Below are 22,724 nucleotides of genomic sequence, written 5' to 3' on the forward strand. Positions count from 1 at the left end.
CAGTTATATGTGATCTTTGCACTATTACTAGACATTGTCTTACTTCCTATTAAACTGTGATTTGAATCAAACATTTCAATCTGTATAAATGCTGTGAGAATTAATACGTATGCCAACAGGAGGAACAGTGAACATCGTGTTATTACAAAGCACTGATTTAGAGTTGTTCTTAAGAATGAAAGCAGTAAATTAGCAAACCTGGTTGGCTGTGGCTGTTGCAGCGAAGGGAACACTTGTGGCAGATGTTGCTGCTGCAGACACAGTAGCCGGCGCTGTACCGTGCACCATGGGAACTTTCGGAGGGAAATCATATAAGCAAACATACAGAAGAGTGTAGCAGAATGGGAACCATAGCAACAGGTGGCAGAACAATTTGGCATGGTATTTATTGCAGCGTGAAGCCACGTGGTGTAACATCATCACCAGCAAGTGGCATGCAATCAAAGTGCAAAAGCAGGTCAGCATTCCAGGGAAAAGGAGGAAAAGGGTGGGATGAAAGAGAAAAAAAAGGGAAAATGTTTGTTACCATCAAAACAATGTACTCATTACACACAAAGCTTCATTTATACCAATTATTTACAATTAATGAAAGTACTTCTATGATGTACACACAGGGGAGGAAGGCATTATGTGGGCTTAACCAAAGCTGCACTGTAAAAATGAGTAACCTTTAAGGAAAATGATTATAGTGCAATAGAGGGTTTTTTTGTTTTTTTTGTTGTTTTTTTTAAATTATTCTGTTAGGCTGTTTAGCTTTTCAATGCAGCATAGACCAACAATGGTCTGTGTTGCAGGCTGCACCTAGCTATAGTTACACTAATTTTACAGAGGACCAGAAGAAGGGACAAGAGGACCAGAAGGTCGGACAAATGGACTGGTAAAATATCGGACATCAACAAAGTCCATGGGACTCCATTGACTGTAATGGGGTCTGTTGAGTGTCCATTCCTTTTAACTGAAATCGGCAGATGAAAAAGTTGGGCTTGCTGAACTTTTCGCCTGCCAATCTTAGACAAACCCTGCAACACAGACCCCGATGCAGCTGTGAACCTTGCCTAAGTGAGAGAGTGTCCAGCTCTGCCTCCCAGGCCACCATCTTCAGTGCAGGGGTGCAGGAGTGTCATGGGATCATACTGGTATTCTAACTAGAGCTACATTTTAATCTAAAAATACAAACCCAAGCTGGGTCATAGCTTTAGATTTAACTAATTTTTAAAGGAAAAAATGAATCCATAATTCATCTATCTGACAAAGGCTATGTTCTCATTGCATTCGGTGTTTGTGTTTGGTGCATTAAACCAGAAAATGTTTCTGTCAAATGCATCAAATGGGATCAGAAGGCATTTGGCAAGCTGAGAAATGCAAACAAAGAGTTGGCCGACCCATCAGGCGAAGATAGGAACAAAGATACCCATTTGTTTTCAATCATTGCCTACACTGTTGCTGCATTTACTCTAACTACACTACTACTGCATTGTTCATCTCCATATAATTTGCATGTTTCGGGCACACCTTGCCCTGTTGACGATCTGCCCCCCGCTAATGTAGCATCTTTTTATACTGTGTAATCAGTTGCACATTTACAGAGGTCAATTATTAGGAATGACCATTCCTAATAATAGTAGTTTCTGATAACTGGTAGTTAATATCACCATGTAAGGCCGGGTCCCACAGGCTGGAAACGCAATTTGGCCGTGGCAGAGATGCCGTGGGAAAAATCGTAGCGTTGTATAGTACTTGCAAAGTGGAGGGGATTCATGTGAATCCCATGCCCACTTTTCGGAAAAAATCGCAGCGTGTCCGCGTGCAGTTTTGAAAATCGCAGCATGTCCATTATATCCGGCACACCGGCGGCTGTTCAAAGTGCTGCGGGAAGAACCGCAATGCATTCACGCTTTAGCACGGCGGTTCCGGCCCGTAATCCTTAGCCCAAAAGGGCATTTAAGAAGGTCATCTGAGTCATTTCTCTTTCATTGCCATAGTGATGGATCTGAAAACCAGACTTGGCAAATTTAGTTTTTGGAATCACCCTCAAAATGTAAGTAGAAACAGCAGCTTGGGTAAAATGAATGATGCCAGATCCTGTGGATCAGGAAATCCACCCCATCCTGCCCTATCATCGCTGCTCTTTAGCTGGGGTATGAAGACAACCACTAATTTAGTTTTGCCACAAATGGATTCCCCCACTGTGTGCAGCTGCACTTACACTTCTATGTTTCATTCACATGAAAATGTATAGAAAACAATTTATAGCAATAAAAATATTAGAACTATTTGCTTAATTCACTAAGTACAATCAAAATCCACACTTTAGGTAGTAAGTGATGTAATCATATAAGCCACATCTTCCAAAAACACTTCTCCCTAGGTAAGTGGTACCACACATGGATTTTGAGTGCAAGAATAAAGTTTATCAGGCATGTAAAATAATTAAAAACAAAGCTTGCACCTACCAACACTTGCAGCGGGTGTCATGCACAAAATTGAGCCTGCCCATCATGCATTGCAACAGGAAGGTGGATTGAAAGGGGAAAGAATTAAAAAAACAAACAAAAAAAAAAACAACCCATCACACATGTTATTAGGAAAAATTATTTGTACAAGAAAGAAATGTGTTATTATGGCAACAGTGAGCATACTAAAATCACAGAGGAGCATAGTGGGTGATTAGAAGACTGGTGGAGCAGAGGTACAAAGGGGAAACTGCGTTACTCATCACCATGTATGTTAGCGTCACAACCACTAAGGATATAGCTACTTAATAATGATGACATTTACACACTGCAAAGGTTGCACTACGTGACAGCTGGTGCTAGTCCTGCGGATATAGCAACACTATTGTTTGTGTTTATAGGTACAACAGGAAATGGCAGGTAATCTCGGTCATGCCAGGTGCTGCTGACCATAACCACTGACAGGGATGATAGGTGACCTCGTTTCCTTTCATAATACAGTATGATCCACTATGATTGCTTTCATGGTATTAAATTGTTAATAAGTAACATACATCATACAGGCTCACATTAACATCAATGGTGTGTCCTACTGGCATGCTGTGCCGAGAATATGTGCAATGTTGACTACAATATGCACTGTTCTATTATCAAGTATTGCTATGATAAGTGAATGTAGGATTCTAAAGCATATGTCCATCTTTAAAGGAACACTAAACAGAAAATGCACAAAAAATAATTTACAAAGATGTGGAGAGGGGAACGGATGCAGATGTGAACCGGGCCTTAGTAGTACAACAAGGTTATTAACTCCCTCCTTCTTGGCAGAGTAACACCCCTTTAGTCAGTGACCAGCTGAAAATGAAGCAGGTCAGCAGTAGATGAAAGAGGACCTTTCACCAACTTCAATCCTAGAATTCTTTATTAGGTGCTCTCCAATGATTCTGGTGCAGTTGAAATGTTTCCTCTAAAAATGTTTTTCTATTTGATATGATAATGAGGCCTTGTCAGGTGGAGAGTCCTATAGCAGATAGTCAAGAACCGCCCACCTGACAGTATAGAGCCTAATTAGAATATTGTGTGCTGAAACTAACAGAAATCGAATGGTAGAAGTTAGAAAAAAATGCTCACTGCTCCAAAATCAGTAGAGTGGAGCCTATTAGGGTGTGTTCACATGGCAGAAAAGGAAGAGGAATACCTCTTCCTTTACCGCTACCGGCATTTTCGCCACGGTCTAGCTGCAACAGGATGCTTTATTCAGTACATAATGAATGGAGCAGGGAGTCTTGAGTCGCAGACTCTGTGGCTAAATCAGCTGCGTTATCCCTGGCAAGATAGAGCAGGACACTTCTTATTTCCACGTCCTGCTGCCATCTCTGCTTCCCACTGAAAACAATGGGAGGCGGATTCCGAGAAGAATCTGCCCCAGATTAGGGAGCGAACTCCTCCCCCAAATCCACAGCAAATTCTTCCATGTGAACACAGCTTTAAAGAATGTAAAGTGTTAAGACTGGTGTTAAATCTTTAAGACTGTTGTTCTGTAAGTATTTCTATTACACAGTTTCTGTCGGGGTCATGTAGAAAATGTTGCAGAACAATGAGTGAGGACAACGAGATTTTTGCTTACTTTTCACATTTACAGGTTTAGTGTTCCTTTATTTGTGATATTGTAGCCCTCATATACAATTTACTTAAAGAGGACCTTTCATCATTTGGGGCACATCTGGTTTTATACACCGCTAGAAAGCTGACATCGCGCTGAATACAACGCACTGTCATCTTTCATGATCTGTGTCCCAGGTAAAGAGCTATCGGTACCAGGCCCGTAGCTCTTCACCATCAGAAGGGCGTGCCTGACAGTCAGTCAGGAACACCCTTCCTCACAGCAGCGCCTATAGCGCTGTGTGTGAGCGGTGACGGTGAAGAGCGATGGTACTGGCACCGATAGCTCTTCACCTGGGGCACAGATCATGAATGCCGACAGTGCGCTGAATTCAGCACACTGTCGGCTTTCTAGCGGTATATAAAACCGCACGTGCACCAAGTGATGAAAGGTCCTCTTTAAGTCGGTAAATGCATTGCATTAATGATCTGTTATACTGATCCTGAGTGACAGTCTGCACTACATTGCAGAGTCACAGTCATAACTGTGCTGGTTGCCGTTAGAAACAGTCGACAAGATAATTGTCAGACATTTGTAACAGGGCATAAAACTGTCTTTGTTACCAATAACAACCAATCACAGTGCAGGTTTCATTTTTAAGATCAGAATAAGACATGAAAGCTGCACTGTGATTGGTTATTATGGCCAAAAGTGTATTTTTAGACAGTTTCAAAAACTTCTTGCATTAAAAACCAAAGCAATCTTGAAGGAATTCAGTACTGAAGTCTGCAGAACGGTGACTATACTAGGGTAAAGCAGTTTGTAAACTCAGGATTGGTACAAGATACAGTATACAATGCAATGTATTTATAGAGGAAATTGTATCCTCCATTCTAAAAGATTATATAGTTTTCCATCTTAAAGGGAACCTGCCAACTCTCTTGACATGGCTCTTGTAGTAAACAGTGGTGTTCTTCATGAAATAACAATTCTGGGGCTTTTCTTCTAATAAAGGAGCAGTGCATGGTAATGGAAATGTTCTCCAGAATTGTTATTTCATGGGAAATTCAGGGATTTACTAAAACAGAAATGTCTGGAGCCACGACAGTTCCACTTTAAATTTTCCAAAGCAAGCAGAAGCTAATGTGATCATCAAAGGACAACGCTAGTAATGAAAGCCAGTATCATGCTGAATACCATAAATGGTAGGAATAGGGAGCAGAGATCCCACTAACATTTTATTAAAGCATCAGATCACTTGGTCCTAATATATTCAACAGTTTAGGCTATGTTTGCACCTTCAGGACATGGTAAGTCTCATGAGATTTTCAGTAAACCCACTGGAATTTAGAATCCAATACAATTAAATGGAGTATTTCCTAGCCCATTCCTGGATCAGAAGTGGTATCGTGACTCATTAAGGAGATATTGCCTCATAGAGGGACTTATTGGACCATGTCCTGCTGACATATTGCAGCATGTCCTGTTAAGAATTCTGGGAGAGGAATTTACAAATAAGTCCTCCTTGGTGGAAAAGGGGAACTTGCTCTAGTGCCATGTTTTAGAAGGTAACTCCCTATAGATCAATGCTTGGTTTTCCTGAAACATAGTGGTATAACTTAGGAATAAATCCAAGGCAGAATAAATCCAAAAGGAAGAGGAACCATCTGAAGACATATGTATCAAGGTTATTTCTTCTCATCATTGTACGGCAGGGTACTGGCTGTCTGGGTGAGAGGTCATAGACATGGGCCAGAAGGGGTACTATGTCTTATCAAAGAGATGTAGCCTCAAAGAGTGTACAGGGATTTATAAGACCTGAAGTATGTTACTGGGTTCAGGAAAAGCAAGCTCTGCTCTATAGGGAGTTACCTTTGAAGTTCTCTTTTTCACCAAGGAGGACTTCTTCCCAAAGCCCATTCCTGCCAGCAGAATAATAACAATGCTGCAGATTTTAAAGTCTTAGTAGGGTTGAGCCAATCTTGAGATTTCAGGATCGATTTTAAAATCCGATTTCCGATCATTTTCCAGCCGATCCCGATCATGAAATTTGCTCGATTGCCGATCGGGATCCGATCTTTCCCGAACCTGATCGCTCAACCCCAATTGTATAGTATATATACAATAAGGTTGAGCCAATCTTGAGATTTCAAAATCCTATTTCCGATCATTTTCCAGCCGATCACGATCATGATTTGCTCATTTGCTTGATCGCCAATCGGGATCCGATCTTTCCCCATCCCGATCGCTCAACCCTAGTCTTCAGTATCCTCCTCATGGAAAAGCCATGGATTAGGCAGCCTGAGATTTCTGGCACAGGTTCTTACCTATAGCAAATCTTGAATGTGTGAACATAGCCTTAGTGACATCTCATTACATCTTTACTAAACCTTCTATTACCCCATGCAGTAATACTTATCTGACCTTTGTTACTGCTCTCTACAATCTTTTACCCTAAACGTCACATCCCTCACAAATCGATTCAATGCAATGTTAGGACACACTAACTATTGTATATATAGTTTTTTTGTCTTCTACACATCAACATTTCCTTGCAGACATTTAGCAATCCTTCACATTAAGCTTACCTGGTGGGAAAAAGGCTGCCTGTTGCTGGAGCTGCATGTTGGCAAGAGCCTGTTGGTACTGGAAAAAACCCGTATTAAACATTCCGGTGGCACCATTGGTTTTTTCAAGTGCAGGCCTCTTTGGTAATGGGGGAAGTACAGTTTGAGGAATTCCCTTTAATCGGAAGGAGTGTGAAGAAACCATAAAAGAAATTAGGAAAATAAATAAAAAATAAAAAAGACCATAATGTCAGTATAAAAACACGCTCAGTGCTGGAAAGGGCTGCAGATGAGTACAAGCAAATTCACTGCAGACTTCTCCAGGTCTGAGGGAAATGAGCCATAAGCAGATAAAGCAGCACGCTAGTCTACTGCACTAATGTTATAAACCCTACCCCGGGGGAATCATTGACCCCTGACATAGGGCTGACTGCACCTCTTCATACACACAGGCAGCAGACATTATAGGTGAATAATATCTGTACCTTGTGGGGGGAATGTACAAGAATATCTCAATAAAAGAAAAATATTGCAATTTTGGAGCTATATGGCAGGAAAAGTGTTATAGGTTTATCATTTTATTGTATCTTTTAGAAAACAAATAACCAAAAGTGTATTTTCTGCACTGCTAGCTCCATGAAGGTCAACAATTAAAGCAACAGTTACTCTACAGAATGACTGAAGAAGGTAGGATCATGTTGAAATATACCCACACCTCCCCGAACCTATCTACATGTAGTCATGCAAAATCTACCAATGCATGCAGGTATGTTAACACTGACTTACAAATGTTAAAACTACACATACATAAGAGTAGCAATAGAGCCATGCCAACCACACACATATACAGTAGTACAAACATTTACGTACAGTTTGACTGGTGTATATAATATGGAAATACTATTTCTGCTGTGGCAGTACTGAATGTGGTTATTGATATCTATACTGATGTAGCAGAGCTGGGTAGGTTTTTATCTCACTGCTTCCATTTATGCCTGGTACCTGCAGTCCTATGAAACCAGGATAACACATTGAGGCAGACATATGATTAAAAACTGTCTAAAATAAAATTTCTGTCATCTATAGAAGACAATCACAGCACAAGGTTAATATAAAATGAAAGCTGAACCTAAACAGTTACCGTTTTTCCCTTCGACAGTTTGATAAATCCCTCACTGTGATATAAAATTGGACCTTAGGGGCTAATTTCTTAAAATGGTCTAAGGTCAGGGCTCCTTGTGGTATAAACACAATGGCAAAAACTACAGTGTTTTACAGTCACTGCAAAGAGGACAGGATTCTAGTGAATTCCATCCACATACTGCAGAAAAATACACGCATCGGAAACGCTCTGGTTTCCAAAAACCTTTTATTTTTTTGAAATCGCAGCATGTCAATTATATTTATGGAAACTCCAGCGGTTTCCCTCTGGGTATAAAGCAGAAGAAAAGCGATGTGAGAGAAACCGCAATGTTTTGCCATCGTGGTTTTTCCCACAGGCTTTTTTGCTGTGACCCGCTATGTGGGGTCCTAGCCTAAAATCCCCCCAAAAACTGACTTAAGCCTGGGCCTCTTGTGAAGTAAATTAAGGCGTTTTACAGTCAGGGCAGAGTGGATGGGATTCTAGCGAATCCCATGCCTACTTTTCAGTAAAAAACATGGTGTGGACAAGTTCCAAAAACGGGAAATCGCAGCATGTCAATTACATTTATTGGTGTTTCATTTACTGGTGTTGCAGCCGCAGTTTTTCCTGCAGCGCTTTTTTTCTGTGAGACAACCCATAGGGCCTCTTCCTTAGGCTGTGGGGCCTTAGCATTAGGCTGAAGCCCAACATTGCAGAAATCCAGCTTTTTTGATGTAGATCTTTCTGCGTTTTTTTGATCCAAAGCCAAGAATGGCTACAAAAGGAATTGGGAATATATAGGAAGCTCTTATACTTTTCCCTTCTGCTCAATCTATTCCAGGCTTTGGCTCAAAAAACGCAGCAAAATCTGCAACAAAAAAAGCTGTGTTTCCACAACGTGGGGCAATAGCCTTAGGCTGGATCCACATGCAGCTTTTTTTGTTACAGATTTTGCTGCTGTTTTTAGATCCAAAGACAGGAGTGGATTGAGCAGAAGGTAGAAGAATAAAAGCTTCATAGTTATTCCCCATTCCTTTTATAGCCATACTTGGCTTTGGCTCAAGAAAACCACAGCAAAATCTGCAACAAAAAAACTGGGTTTCCACAACATGGGGCCTTAAAGTTGCTTTTTTATTGCCTTTTTTTCTATAAGTTTTTAGACAAAACAAAATGGAGAAGTATACGTACTTCCTTTATTTGTATCCACTCCTGGGTTTGGCTCAAAAAATGCAGCAAAATCTGCAACAAAAAGGCCGAGCCCCAGGTTGCGTACATGCAGCGTTTTGGCCACAGAAAAAAATGCTGCAGCAAAAAGTGCTGCGTATTACAATATCTGTAAAGTGGGTGGGATTCTGGATAATCCTATCTATACATTGCATCCACACAAACCATCAGCAGTGGAAATGCTGCGATTTCAAAAACCGTTGTATTTTTTGTAAATTGCAGCATATCAATTATGCATACAGAAACGCCGGTGCTTTCCGTATAATGAAGGAAACTTGTGCGGACTTTCTGTGAAAAGCAATGCAATGTGTTTCCCGCCATTGTCTTTTCTGCAGCGCTCTTTGTCTGCAGCTTGCTATGTGGGGCCTTAGCCAAAAGAAGTTTTTACGTAATGCGGAACTTCAGCCTTAGCAACCAATCACAGTTCAGCTTTCATTTTGTATTCTGCTCTTGAAAATGACAGTTGCGCTATGATTGGTTGCAATGGGCATCTAAGGCAGTTTTGCTGGCCATAGTTATCTAGTAGTAAGTCTTTCTAGCCCATAGCAATCAGTCAGAACTCCACTTACTTTTCTGAGGCTGGGGCCCTATGTAGCATGAATGCTGCGGTATTCTACAGTCACAGAAAAGTGGATGGATCCCCATTTTGCGGTAAAATAAGCACATTGAGATTTCTAAAATCATCATTGTTGATGGAAATGCCGGCGGTTTCCCTATAGATATAACTGAAGCTGAAATCACTGCGAACTTTCTGTGCAAAGCGCTGCAGGAACGACTGACTTGTGTTGCCGCCATGCTTTTTCCTGCAGGACGATAAGTGGGGCCTTAACCTTAAAAGGTTATGGAAAAATGAAAGAGAGTCTTATTACACAGTGACAGGAGACTGCATACAGATTAGTCCCATTGTAAGTCAAAAATTGCAAACCACTGCAGACACCTGAGGCTCAGCCTTGAATTTCAAAAAAACACATCAGATTTTTTCTGATGTGTCTGAACACACCCTTAAACCATTTTGGCAAAATAGACCCAATGGGGCGTATTTACACCAAATATCCGGCATAAAATGGTTGCAAACCTCTTGCAACTTTTTAAACAAAATTGCGGTTAATTGTGGAATGGGAGTCATGCTAAATTTAAGATTATTTATGCTATTATATTGACTGAAATCTACAACTATCTATAAATTCCAGGCCGGGTGCCGGCGCCATCACATTAATAATCAATAAATCAGGCCAATCTTTCGCCAGCACTTGGGATATGAAGATGTCAGTCTTCATAAATATGCCCCAATATGTTGTAGTTCTGCTCCATCCGTATACCGTATCTATGTTAACCACACTCAGTTTTACTGTCCATCTCATTTTCTGACCATACAACAGAAAATGTCTATAAAACTAGATAACATATTCTATGCTTGTAAGCTTAACACTGGTTTCTACAGTAAAAGCTACATGCCAAGCTAAAAGGTGAAAGGTCATAGTACCAGGTCAAAGGTTGCCTCGAGGTTTCGCTTCAGTGATTTGACAGCCGACTGAGTCTTAATTAGCAGGCAGCGAGCACATGATGGCAATGGGCCAATGGGGTTCAAGCGCATTAACATAAACAGCAAGCAGAGGTGCATCATGGGGGCAGCAGTGCATATTTTGGTAGGTGAGAAAAAAAAAACAAATAAAAAACAAATCATCCGGATGCCGTATAATAACAAATAACAAGACTACGCATGCACAATAAAGGCTCTGGTTTGTTACTGTCTTACATCTCTTTAGCTGAAAATTAGCATACATTATTAAGGCAATGACTGATATAGTATTTGCTGGTCTTTTCACAGTAAAGATCAATTTTTATTTTTTATTTTTTAAATCAACATTTGTTGCTGAAAATTTCAAGGGAATAAACCCAGCAAATGACTTAAACTTTCTGTATATATGGAGTAAACATTTGCATGCTTTTTATTGTGTTTTTATCCATGCATTGCTTAAGGAAAGAGGGGTTTCATATATATTTCTATATGTTATATCTAGTATATATGATTGACCATCACAATGCCTCCTAGCATAATGGCCAGTTGGGAAGCGTGCACTTTATTGCTGCCCTTAAGTGCTGTAATTGTTTATTTAACAATTTGTGTGTAGAATTATCAGGCAGCGCTGTGCAAAACTGAAAAATTTGGTTTTGTCCATAGTTCTCTACCACCATCCAAAGTCTTCCTTAAAGGAGAATTTCCATCTTATAAAGTAATATCATATTGCTAGAATATGCCATCACTTTATGATCTTGGGGGTCCGATCTCTGGGATCCTCACATTTTGTGAAAAACAAAGGGTACACAGTGTTACTTTAGCGCTTCATCGCCCTCTAAGTTTTTCCTGCATGGCTGAACTCCTAGTCACCTGACTGTAAGAGAACTACAACCACCTCCTTTCACCTGAATGAGACTGTGCTGGATTACACTGGTATAGCGCCATGTCCCCCTTCATACTCAGGATCACTGGGATCTCAGAGGTCCACATTGGTAATATCCCTTTAATTGGAAGCATGCACTGTGGAAATATCTAGCGTCCTCACTTCCTCTGGTACATAACTACCTAGCAGAGTTGTAATACGCCACTTAGGCCCGGTTCACATCTGCGCATGGGTTTTCAATTGGGGAGTCCACTTGGGGACCCCACAAATGGAAACCTAATCCAAACTAAAAAGCAGTTACCTTAGGAAAATGGCGGACCTCATAGAGTATAATGGGTTCCGTGTGGATTCCGCATGAAAAATGCGGAGAAAAAAGTGCTGCTTGCAGGACTTTTCTCTCTGCATTTTTCATGCGAAGAAAGGAACGGAATGGCCTGAACGCAAATGTGAACTAGGCCTTAGCTTTCCATAATGGTTGATGTACACAACAGTGTTATGGATCTGTTTTATGCTACTCTATACTATGGCCCCCTTAGAAATTAATTGATTTATACTGTATCTTGATTAGACAATTTTTTGAGCCATATAGTTACATGGAATCTGTAAAAAATAATTGCCCCCACATACAGAGGTATAACTTGAAGTTCCTGGGCACCAATGCACAATACATAATGGGGACCCTTATCTTGTGTAATCTGTGATATGGGTGTCTTATGTTGTCTTGTTTTGTCCCCCTCTGGCTCATGGGCTCAGTATCTACCTCGGCCCCTCTATAGGTACAGCCCTGCTCACACATGATATCTAGAAGCATTGCTACAAGGTACAGCAGAGACACCATACAGTAACCGGGTGCCCAATAGTCTGCAGGATCGAACGGTAGGAGTTCAGCATGCTGTTGTCCTGAATTCTTCATTGAGTGCCTGATGTCTCTGCTAAATGCTGGGTATATACTGCATACTGCTTTTGTAGAGACACCCATGTTGGAGGTCAAGAAGTCAAAAAGAAGACACTGGATACATCCACACTACAGAAACCCAAGTGAGACTTTAGGAGTAGAAGAGAAGGTAACAACTGGGGACAAATGTGACATTTTCAGTTCTTGCCCAGCAGTACACTTCACTATGGACAGTGCAGGTGTAATCTTCAAAGCAACCTTTTACCATGGGGACTGAAGTGTTAAGAGGATCTGGTGAGCTCCACGCTCAACCAACCACATAGAGGAGCAGATAATGACCTGACCAGAAGATGATGAATACCTTACACTTGGACTAGCTTCAAGTAGAAAGAAAATCATTTGCTCTATATACTCTATTAATGGAATTGCTAAGAAGTCATATAAGGACACTGACAGGTATAAAATGAAGTCACCAAAATTTCACAACAGCCATTTCCAGAGTTTAACATCTATCTAAATTCTGATGACCTGTGTGCAAGTGTTATGGAAGGCAAGAAAGATTGGGACATAATCCATTAGTATTATACAGCATAGGCACACCGTCTCCTCCTGCAGTGTTATATCGCCCAATAGGTTATCGTAATAAAGCTGTCAAAGCAAGCTCTCCTACTTGTCTTTTGTTATGGCTTTTGCTGCTGAAAATGTTACTTAAACAGTATAGTGGATTGCACAAAGGACAAAGTAAGATATTACCCACACGAGACACAGTCATATGCGCTTTCAATATTCCAGCAACGTTGCATATTCATATAGCTTTATGCTGCATAACCTTGTCTTACTCAATGACATATACAATTATACAGGATATAGTCTGCGGTACAGTATTACAAATGTAGCAGAGCTGCAGTTGTTCTTTCACTGTATAAGCCTATTGATATATTCCTCAGCCATCCTGACATATCTATTCCTATAACAATTCTGAACCATCTTTTACTACACATCTTCATTCTTCTGTTCCTCTGTTATTCCTCCAGGAAATATATAAATAAATTGTCAACTGAGTGTCACCTGCACAGTCTGACATCTCTGAGGTTGGAGGTCCAATTGTATATCCCCACAACACCGGGGCTGTTGAAAACTTATCATACCCCTTTTCTCAGTGACTGTCTGACATTGTCTAAGCAGTACAGGCAGAGAAGAAAGATACCCTTTGACAAAGGAAATATACAGTTGTCAATTTATTTAATTCAAGGAGGAATAACAGATGGATGTTGCACATGGAAAGAAAAAGGTGCTCCAGAATTAATATATTATGGGAAATACAAGCAGTTACTAAATGGGACATATACAAAGTGGTGACAGGTCCTCTTTAAGGTAACATGATAGGCTAAATTATGCAAACTCACAACTAACACATTGTGAGATCTGGCAAACTAAGCTTTGCTACACCTTACTAATCCACTGCTGCTATATCTGTACATCTATGTATATCTTTTTTCTCTAATATAACATAAGTTACACTAAATTGATGGCATAATTCTACAGGACTAGTATACTGGCTCATAGTGGACAGCGTAAACTTACCATGGCTGCTGCGGTTGCTGCTGCCTGAGCAGCTGCAGCCTGGTTGACCTGGTATTGTGCAGCCTTTATCTTGGCTTGCAAATGTGCAGGGGGGTGGAAGTATTTGCACTTTTCCCGTGAACATCTTCCTTTAATATAATCCATACACACAGTGACGGTGTTATCGTTGGTGTCAATCATTGCACTCTCTGCTGGGTGTGCAAACCTGCATTCATTTTCTCCTCTGTTACAGTTGCCACGTTGATACTCTCGACAAACCTAGAGACACATCAGCAGACAACATTACCTGGCTGGATACAACTGCAAACACCCAAATAAAGGGACCCCAATGCATCCAACTGAGTGAAGCACAAATCTAAAAGTTACCACAGCACACAACCTGATAGCATTTGCCATAATCGCAGATGGGAGATGTTACTGTATATGTTTCATGTCAGTTACATAATGCCACCATCTGGTCAGATTTCTATGGATTCATCTTTACAAATCAGTCTAAAGATCCAATAAAAATACCATCCAAAAGGAAAACAACACACAGAAACCTATTAGTATCATTTTAACTAGAGGGGCATACTATCCTGTTCTCCTTTACTGGGGTGAGTCTACCTGCAGAGCAGTATTAACAGAGATAAGTTGCATGTTGTGTGGACAGCCACTAGAGGGCGCTCTTACACTTCTATAAAACTTTCTATGGGAAGGCAGACTATGCTCAACAAAATCAATATAAATGTACAAAGAGAGAATAAAGGGGCTTTATCTTTAAATTTATCATGATGTTCCAATGACAAGAAACCAGTGGCTCATATATAACCATCTTGTTGTTTTCTTTCTCTGCATAGACTACTGTATATACAGACTGAACGCACATGGCAGATTTTTTGCAGAAATTTCAGCAACTGTTTTACTACTGAACGACATGAATGCTACTTAATTTCATTTGCGTACATTTCTGCAATAAATCCCTTTAATAATACAGAAACCTTGAATAACCTTGAGGAACAGTAGCCCGGCATATCTTATTTATCTCATATTTACATATTTTGTCATTTCTATACATTGTATGTTCATTATACATTATACATTTCCATAATGAATTTGTGATTTTGAATTGTTCTGCGTAGTTTTGAAATGTTCTGCGTAGTTTTCATATATATTCATTATAATGGGATCTATTTCTAGGAATATCAATGTTGTTATCTAAGGAGTGTCAATCATATGCTATAAGATACTAGCCCTAAGCTACACACTGCCGATTCACACCCTTCATACCTCTGACTTAATGCAAACACTTTCATGATTTTAGTTGTTACATTATTAATGAATTTTTGCATTTAGTAGGTTATCTATTAAATCCTCAGTATGAAAAAAATCCTATAAGGCGACAGCTGGAGAAATTCATGGAAATCACATGCTAGGGCCACATCGCACCAGAAGTCAGGACTTCAGGTCTTTTTGCCAAAACAATTCATCTTTGCATCTTCGTTTTAAAGGGGTTGTCGAGGATGGTGGATTTTATAGCTTATCCTTAAAGGGGCTCTAGCAGCAAAATTATGCTGTATGAGCCTCACATATGCCTGAATAGCCTTTAAAAAGACTATTCAGGCACCCTTAATCTTATTTTAACCCCCCCCCCCCATTTTAAAATAATACCCTAAAAACGATTATTCAAATGATACTTACTCGTGCACGCTGGGCGCTCCTGCACTGTCCGACGTCATCTTGCTGTCACGCCTTCCTCTTCTTTCTTCTTCCAGAGACGTTCTCCTGTCCTGGCTCTTCCCCGCCTTGATCTTCTGTTCTTCCGCCGGGTTGTGTTCAAATCCCACGCATGGGCAGTATCGCTCCCTCCGGAGCACCACTACGCACGTGCCAGCGCCATTTTTGTTGTAATTCTAAGTAACCCTTAGCACATGCGCAGTACGCTCGCGAACTTCTTCATTCCGGAAGAAAAGTAGATGAAGGCGTGGAAGAGCCAGGACACCGAAAAAGAAGAAAGAAGAGGAAGGTGTGCCAGAAGATGATGTCGGAACAGAATCATATTCAAATTTGCATTGAATACTTACAAAATACAAAGTTGAATACTTTTTCACATATAAATAATTAAAATTTGTGCAGATGGATACAACGATGAATGCAGAAACTTTTTGTAGTCTTGCACGTGTTAGAAACTCAGACACGCTGTCTCTTCCTGATAATCCGGTCATATGGACAATAAGAAAATCAAATGCCAGACCATAGAAAGTTCCTGAATTCATTCAAGATAGATAGTTACTGTAGACAGGACTTAAAGGTGTTTAATGGATAGGTCATCAATCCAAGATTTGTGTGATCCATCATTCGGGTACTCCCTGAGCGCCACTTCCACTTTACGTTTATTGGTCACATGACCTGATTGCAATGTGCCTTCAAGTGAATAGCTGAGCTGCTATATACCAAGCAAAGATGTTGTATATATGTACAGTGCTGTATAAAAGTATAATGCTTGGTAAGTACGGAAGAGGCTATAGAATGCATCTAAACGCTGTAGACTCTTCAAACAGCTGATTGGTTGGGGCCTGGTTGCCAATCTATAATTGGTTATCAATTATGTAGCCTGGAAAACACCTTTAGGCCGGGGCCCCTTGTGGCATAAACGCGGTTTTACAGTCACAGAACATTGGATGGGATTATAGCCAATGCCATGCTCACTTTGCTGTAAAATGTAATCCACTTTGCCGGTAATGTAAATCGCAGCATTTTAGCTACATGGGGCCCCCGCCTTAAGAAGTGAGTGAGAAATATGTGGCGCTTTGGCTGTGGCAGAAACAGCGCAGCAAAAAACTCTGTGCATTACAGTACTTGCAAAGTGGATGGGATTCTGGCTAATCCAATCCGCACTGCAGAAAAAATGTTGCATTTTTGTAAATTGTAGCATGTCAATTATATATACGGGAATGCTGACGCTTTCTGTACAGGCATAATAGGGACAGAAAGTCAAAGAGGAAAACTCTGTGGACTTTCCGTAGAAAAAAAACGCAATTTTACGCCGCAGTCTTTTCCGCACCACTTTTTGGCTGCGTCTGGTTACGTGGAGCATTAGCATGTCAGTGTATATTCTCCAGCTGATGCTGTCTTCCCGTTCCTTTAATGGGATGATTGTCTATTCATACTGGTGCCATGATATAGTGTATGCATTCATAACGCTTACAAAAGTAAACACACGTTTTCCTGGGGCAGGCCAGATTACGAAAGCATATTCTATATAGCTGCAATATGACTGAGCTCGCAGAAATCACACTCTAGGGATACCTTCTGTCTTGGTGCTGAATTTAATAAAAATGTATATCTATAGTATAATGTAAAGTCTAGCAAGTTAATTTATAGTGTTCAATTTGAAGGCAATAGAAATAGTAAGCAGAACATCCCCTGCAATATAAAAGTAGCACATTACATTGTCATACTGATACATTATTCTATGACACCATTTATAGTCCAAACCAAAGCTAGCATTTACACAAGACTTAGAGCCAAGAATAGACAAAGTCATCTTACGCTATGACTAAGTAACATAACATGGGCAATGGTTATTACTTAGACATGTATTTCTATAAAGACACTGAAAAACAGTTTTCAGAAAGTTACAAAAGATATGGAATGTAAGACTTAAAAGAAGAAAAGAGTTGTTAGAAAATGAGGAATATGGTTGAGATTCCCTTGAAAATGAGGTTTGGTTATGTAAGCATCGAAGTGGAAAAGACATGGGATGAACTGGAATGGAAAGGTGAACAGAATGAATACATTCACTGTTAGAAGAGTCCATGTGGTCACGATGGTTGCCAAGGACTGAAAGCTTGTATAGAAGGCAGAAAGATAGAAATAGTATGGTGTACTAGACACGGTGAGGAACACTCGCCTTTCTCTTCTGAGACCGGGGGTCAAGTCCAGCTTGATGTCCTAAGTGAAATGAGTTTGCTGGTCTCAGCTCACTTCCCAGAGGGCAGGAGTCCACATCACAAAACCACCACACATAATTTGGCACAACTGGCAGTCTCTGCTCTGGAGAGGCCCAGGATTGAGCTGGCATGGAGACTGAACTACCTCTCACCCATAAAGAGGGTGCTCCCTCCAGATCAGGGTTGAGGTCATTGGTTGGGCAACGTGGGGAAGCTCGTACTGCAGCTGCCTGATTGTAGCTGGCCTGTGAATAAAAAGAGGACTTCAGTTTCCATTCCAGCCAGTCCTTTCACCATTAACATAGTAAAAGTGAGCTCACTACCTAACTTGTGGCCGCAAAGGCAGAGGCATGTCATGGCAAAAGAAAAAAGCAGAAATAAAATACAGAGACAATGACAATAAAGCATGCAAAAGCCAAAATACTTTGTATAATACAGCACTATTGTACTCTTATGCACTTATAGAGGACCTTTCATCTCCTGGGGCATATGCGGTATAATACTGAATTCAGTGCACTTTCGGCTTTCCTTTTCTGTGCCCCCCGGTGAAGAGCCATCGCTGCCGGTACCATAGCTCTTCACTGTCAGAAGGGCGTTTCTGACAGTCAGTCAGGAACGCCCTTTCTCACAGTAGCGTCTATAGCGCTGTACTGTGAGAGGGGGTGTTGCTTACCACCCAGCCATGACGCTGAGAGGTGAGGATCTCCCCCTCCCCAGTACTCGTCTATGGACGAGTACTATCAGGAGGGGAAGGAGACCGCTCTCACAGTACAGCGCAATAGACAATACTGAGAGGAGGGGCATTCCTGACTGACAGAAACGCCCTACTGACAGTGAAGAGCTATGGTACCGGCACCGATAGCTCTTCACCCGGGGAGGGGGACAGAATGTGAAAGCTGATAGTGCGCTGAATTCAACGCACTGTCGGCTTTCTAGCAGTATATAAAACCTCATGTGCCTCAGGAGGTGAAAATCCTCTTTAATAACTGGTCTTCGAATTTTTACTATATTCATTGTATTGCTTTAGAAATAGCCACACATTGCAAGTTTGTAGAAGATTAGCCAGCGGTGGAATCACTGGAAGCTGACCTGCTGTGAATTATAGTAGCAGTGGAGTGGATGAGATTTTAACAGATCCCATCCACATACTGCAGTAAAAACTAGAAATGCAAGGTGTCTTGCTTATTTGGAACCTGCAGTATGTCAATTAACGATAGATTCAATGGTTGAAATGGTTAACAAAAACAGGCAGTTTTCGCAGTGGATGGGTCTGCTGCGGGGTAACCCACAGCAGAAGCACACATGACCATAAGTGGTTCTTCAGGACCTTTAATTGAAGACCTATCTTTTGTGCAGGTCACCAATATGGGTAGTGGAAAAGATGCATTAGACAGCAGAGCACAACAGCACAGTACTATACATATGGCTAAGACTGGTACTGCAGCTCACATTTTCAATGGGTGGACTGCTACTGATCATACTGTATATACATTGATGGGTCATTACTTAAAAGTCCTGGACAACCCCATTAATTTCAAAAGACACTTTAACCTAAATTGAAGTAGAAAAATACATCCATATCTTGTGTGAAGTGTGAAGAATATTTTATTCAGCTATTTCTGAGTTTCCTTGATCTTTTACATGGGTGGTGAGTGACAACTACTAATAGTTACCATTACCTGACCATGCAGGTGATCACCTATCCATTTGACAATAGCAATTTTTGCAGTTCCATTGTTAGACTCTCACTTCTCTCCTATTACTTTTTCATATGTGTGAACAGTCTTACAGTTTAGAGTGGTTCGGTACAAGGGATTGTACAAGGGGGTGGTCCAATAAGAATGGAATATAAGTAAAATAATGCTACGGTATGTATATGGATACAACGTATGGGCCCTCATAGAACAGCCCTTTTAAACTGATATATAGTGGTATTGTCTCCTTTTTGTCTCCTCCTATAGGGCGCTCAACCAAGGCTTTATCAAGACTATAATTTTCATTATAATAATTTTTTTTCTATGCAAATATAGTTGTATAAAAAGTTTTTACTTTTACATAATGTGAACATTTTACTACAGTTTCTGTCGGCCGTACAATCTTACATTAAGGCCACTGTACCAATAATTTCACCCTAATGAAATGTGAGCAATAGAGCCTGGAAATGGGATTTAAAGGCATAGCTCTTCAGTTCTGTGCGTGTGCTACTATACACAATCTCTGAACCGCTGAAGACATCCTGACTTCATTACAATTGTATATCCTTGCTCAGGACATCTTAAACACATAAAATCTGCTTTTATGATTTTAGAACAACATTTTTATCTTGGGAAGCCACGAACTGGAACAGAACTCAATTTTGCCTACTGTTAAAATGTAAACGATGAAGCCGAATCTAGAAATGTCAGCTGAAAATGATGAAGTACTGCAGCAGTCCTAAATGTCACATACATGCCTTATATGTCCATCTTAAGAAGAGAAAACTGGAAGCAGAGAAATGGTGAACGGATGAATGGTTAAGTATTGAAATGAAAACAGAGAGCATCACAAAGAAGCAGAAAGGTGATCTGCACAAGTAGGCCTGAGCCTCATGAAGCTCTATGGAACGGGAAAGCATCAAGGTTAAAGCATATGAAGATATTATAGGAATATCATACAAAGCATATTAGCGTAAAGTGAGTCATGACCCTGTCCTAGGCGGACTTTGTTACATACAGTAACATAATAATGAACCACTTATCTCTACTACCTACCTTCCAATCTGTCCATCTTGTAGTATATACCATTACAAACAGGAGATCCTCTTTGTCTCTTGTACAGTAGTTGAAGACACCATCATCACCACTGACAACAGCCCATGGGATCTGCCATTTGGAATGCTATACAATTCAAGATTTCTGCTGGATGGGTGGAATAAAGAAGGGCAGATACAGTAAGGTAAGTCACACGGTATGCTGTTGCTATAGGTAGCTAGTTTTTAGAGAAATTGTGACAAAAATGAAGGAAAGTGTTTGGACTGGATATAATAACAATATGTAGATCAAAGCAAAGAATGAATAATAGTCATAGTTCAATAACAATAGTTCAGTTTCATAAATACATACATACAGCAAAATGTTTGGGGTATATGCTTACCATAAACATGATAGACTTCTATGGGATATGTCTAAGACCATATGTTTCTCATTGTGCCCTCAAACCTGGTAGAACTTGGTTGTGAAGAGGAGGATAAGCAGCGTATGCCATGTGTCTAATGATCATCTTTCATATCAACCCATAGACTATAAAGCATATGTGCGGCCCACTATTCCTCTTCTTCTCTTCCTCTATTTGTCCTCAAGGCACAGTGGAGACCTCTTGAACTATCAGTCATTTATCTATTAAAGTGTATTAAATTTCTAATGGTATGTTGTATAAACCATAATGATCTAAACTCATTGCCGCATAAAGCAAATATAATACTAAAACTACTTAATACACTAATGCAAAATGTGCAGATTAGAAGTTAATATGGCAAAATTACTACTACTACTACTACTACTATCACTACTACTATCACTACTACTACTACCGTACTACTACTACTACTACTGATAATAATAATAATAATAATAATAACAATAATAATAATAATAATAATACAGATCTTACACTAGTGCCCTCTTTTTCTAACAGCTGAGCAGAATTGAACTTGTTATTTTCAATGGAGTGGATGACAACAAAGGCTACATTCCCACTGTTGTTCAATGGTTGTTGTTCTGATCCGTCAGGTCAGAGCAAGAGACAGAAAAGTTTCCCTTATTAACAAGACAACTTTCTATTTGAATCCATCCTTATTCACTCTTAATCTTAAAATAAAGATTGTTCTTGTCTGGGTTCAATTCTTTAGATGGAACATGTATATGTCCATACTGTTATTCTGTAGTGTTGATCCAGAGGAAGACAAAATGACCTCTATAAAGTAGAAAGAACCTATCTAACTCCGCTCACAATATACACAAATATTAGATAAAACCCTAACAACCACTGTTACCTTTATTGTCTTAATGAACTGACATCTCATTTTTGGTGCATTGTTGTACTATTTAGTAAACTTTAAAGACAGGCAAAAAGTTCTAAAGGTCCATTCACACGGAGGAAAATGGTGAGGAACTTGGTGTGGAATTTCAGCGCTGAAAAAAAAACCCTCCCATTGACTTCAATGGGTTCAGGAACTCATTGAAGTCAATGGGAGGCTTTTTTTTCAGCGCTGAAATTCCACACCAAATCCCTCACCATTTTCCCCCGTGTGAATGGACCTCAGGGATTTCATCCACTTTCAACAAGTCTGTGGGATGGATTTTTTTTTATTTAAGTTGTAACCAAGTAGTACGTGCCTAATAAATGTAATAAACTGTGTGAGTGAGCAGCTCACAAAAGGACGTATAAAATACTTTCTTTATTGATATGTGTTAAAAATCAATGCTATTATTGCTCACTCACACAGTTTATTAAGTCTGTGGGCTGGGGCTTGTAAACCTTGACCAATCACATTCACTGTTATTCAACAATGAATTGGAGTTAGATTGGGCAAGTGCAGAACCTCTAATAAATACTCATAAACACCCATAAAAATTCTACAAAATCAGTTTAAGTACCACAAATAGTACAAAATACATGTATTTTAAAAATAAGTGGTCAAAAACCGACTTCTCATAGTATACAGAAGAAACAGTAAAATGACAAGTTCAGCTCTGCTACATCTGCTACGAGACTATATTTTCCGATGAATACACCTTGGTTACCATCACTTGGCAACCAAAGTAATGTGTTGTCTTCACAGCATGGAATGGATGACTCCAACTAAAAGCAATTAAAATGCGCCACAATTCAGCATATAGGATAGGTAGAGTGAAGAAAATGAGGTCAAGTGAAAGGAAATTCTCCTGTTAGCTTAATGGCACA

General features: G+C 40.1%; 1 protein-coding gene across 15 annotated transcripts in view; it reads right to left on the bottom strand.

The window, feature by feature from the left end:
- Positions 1-22,724, bottom strand: part of MBNL1 (muscleblind like splicing regulator 1) — a 140,537-nt gene that overhangs the window by 12,656 nt on the left and 105,157 nt on the right. For 5 of the 15 annotated variants that reach the window (XM_075268794.1, XM_075268788.1, XM_075268787.1 and 2 more), the window contains 6 exons: positions 17,744-18,028; positions 13,852-14,109; positions 10,454-10,507; positions 6,645-6,798; positions 2,454-2,489; positions 199-293 (listed from right to left, as the gene is read on the bottom strand). In XM_075268794.1, coding sequence (XP_075124895.1) covers positions 199-293; positions 2,454-2,489; positions 6,645-6,798; positions 10,454-10,507; positions 13,852-14,109; positions 17,744-18,028 — 882 coding nt within the window. The remainder of the gene's footprint in view (positions 1-198; positions 294-2,453; positions 2,490-6,644; positions 6,799-10,453; positions 10,508-13,851; positions 14,110-17,743; positions 18,029-22,724) is intronic. The other 10 variants (XM_075268789.1, XM_075268790.1, XM_075268796.1 and 7 more) reach the window with 10 other exon arrangements.

This window comes from Leptodactylus fuscus, chromosome 3 (genome assembly GCF_031893055.1).
Source record: "Leptodactylus fuscus isolate aLepFus1 chromosome 3, aLepFus1.hap2, whole genome shotgun sequence".
In the NCBI taxonomy this organism is placed as follows: Eukaryota; Metazoa; Chordata; class Amphibia; order Anura; family Leptodactylidae; genus Leptodactylus; species Leptodactylus fuscus.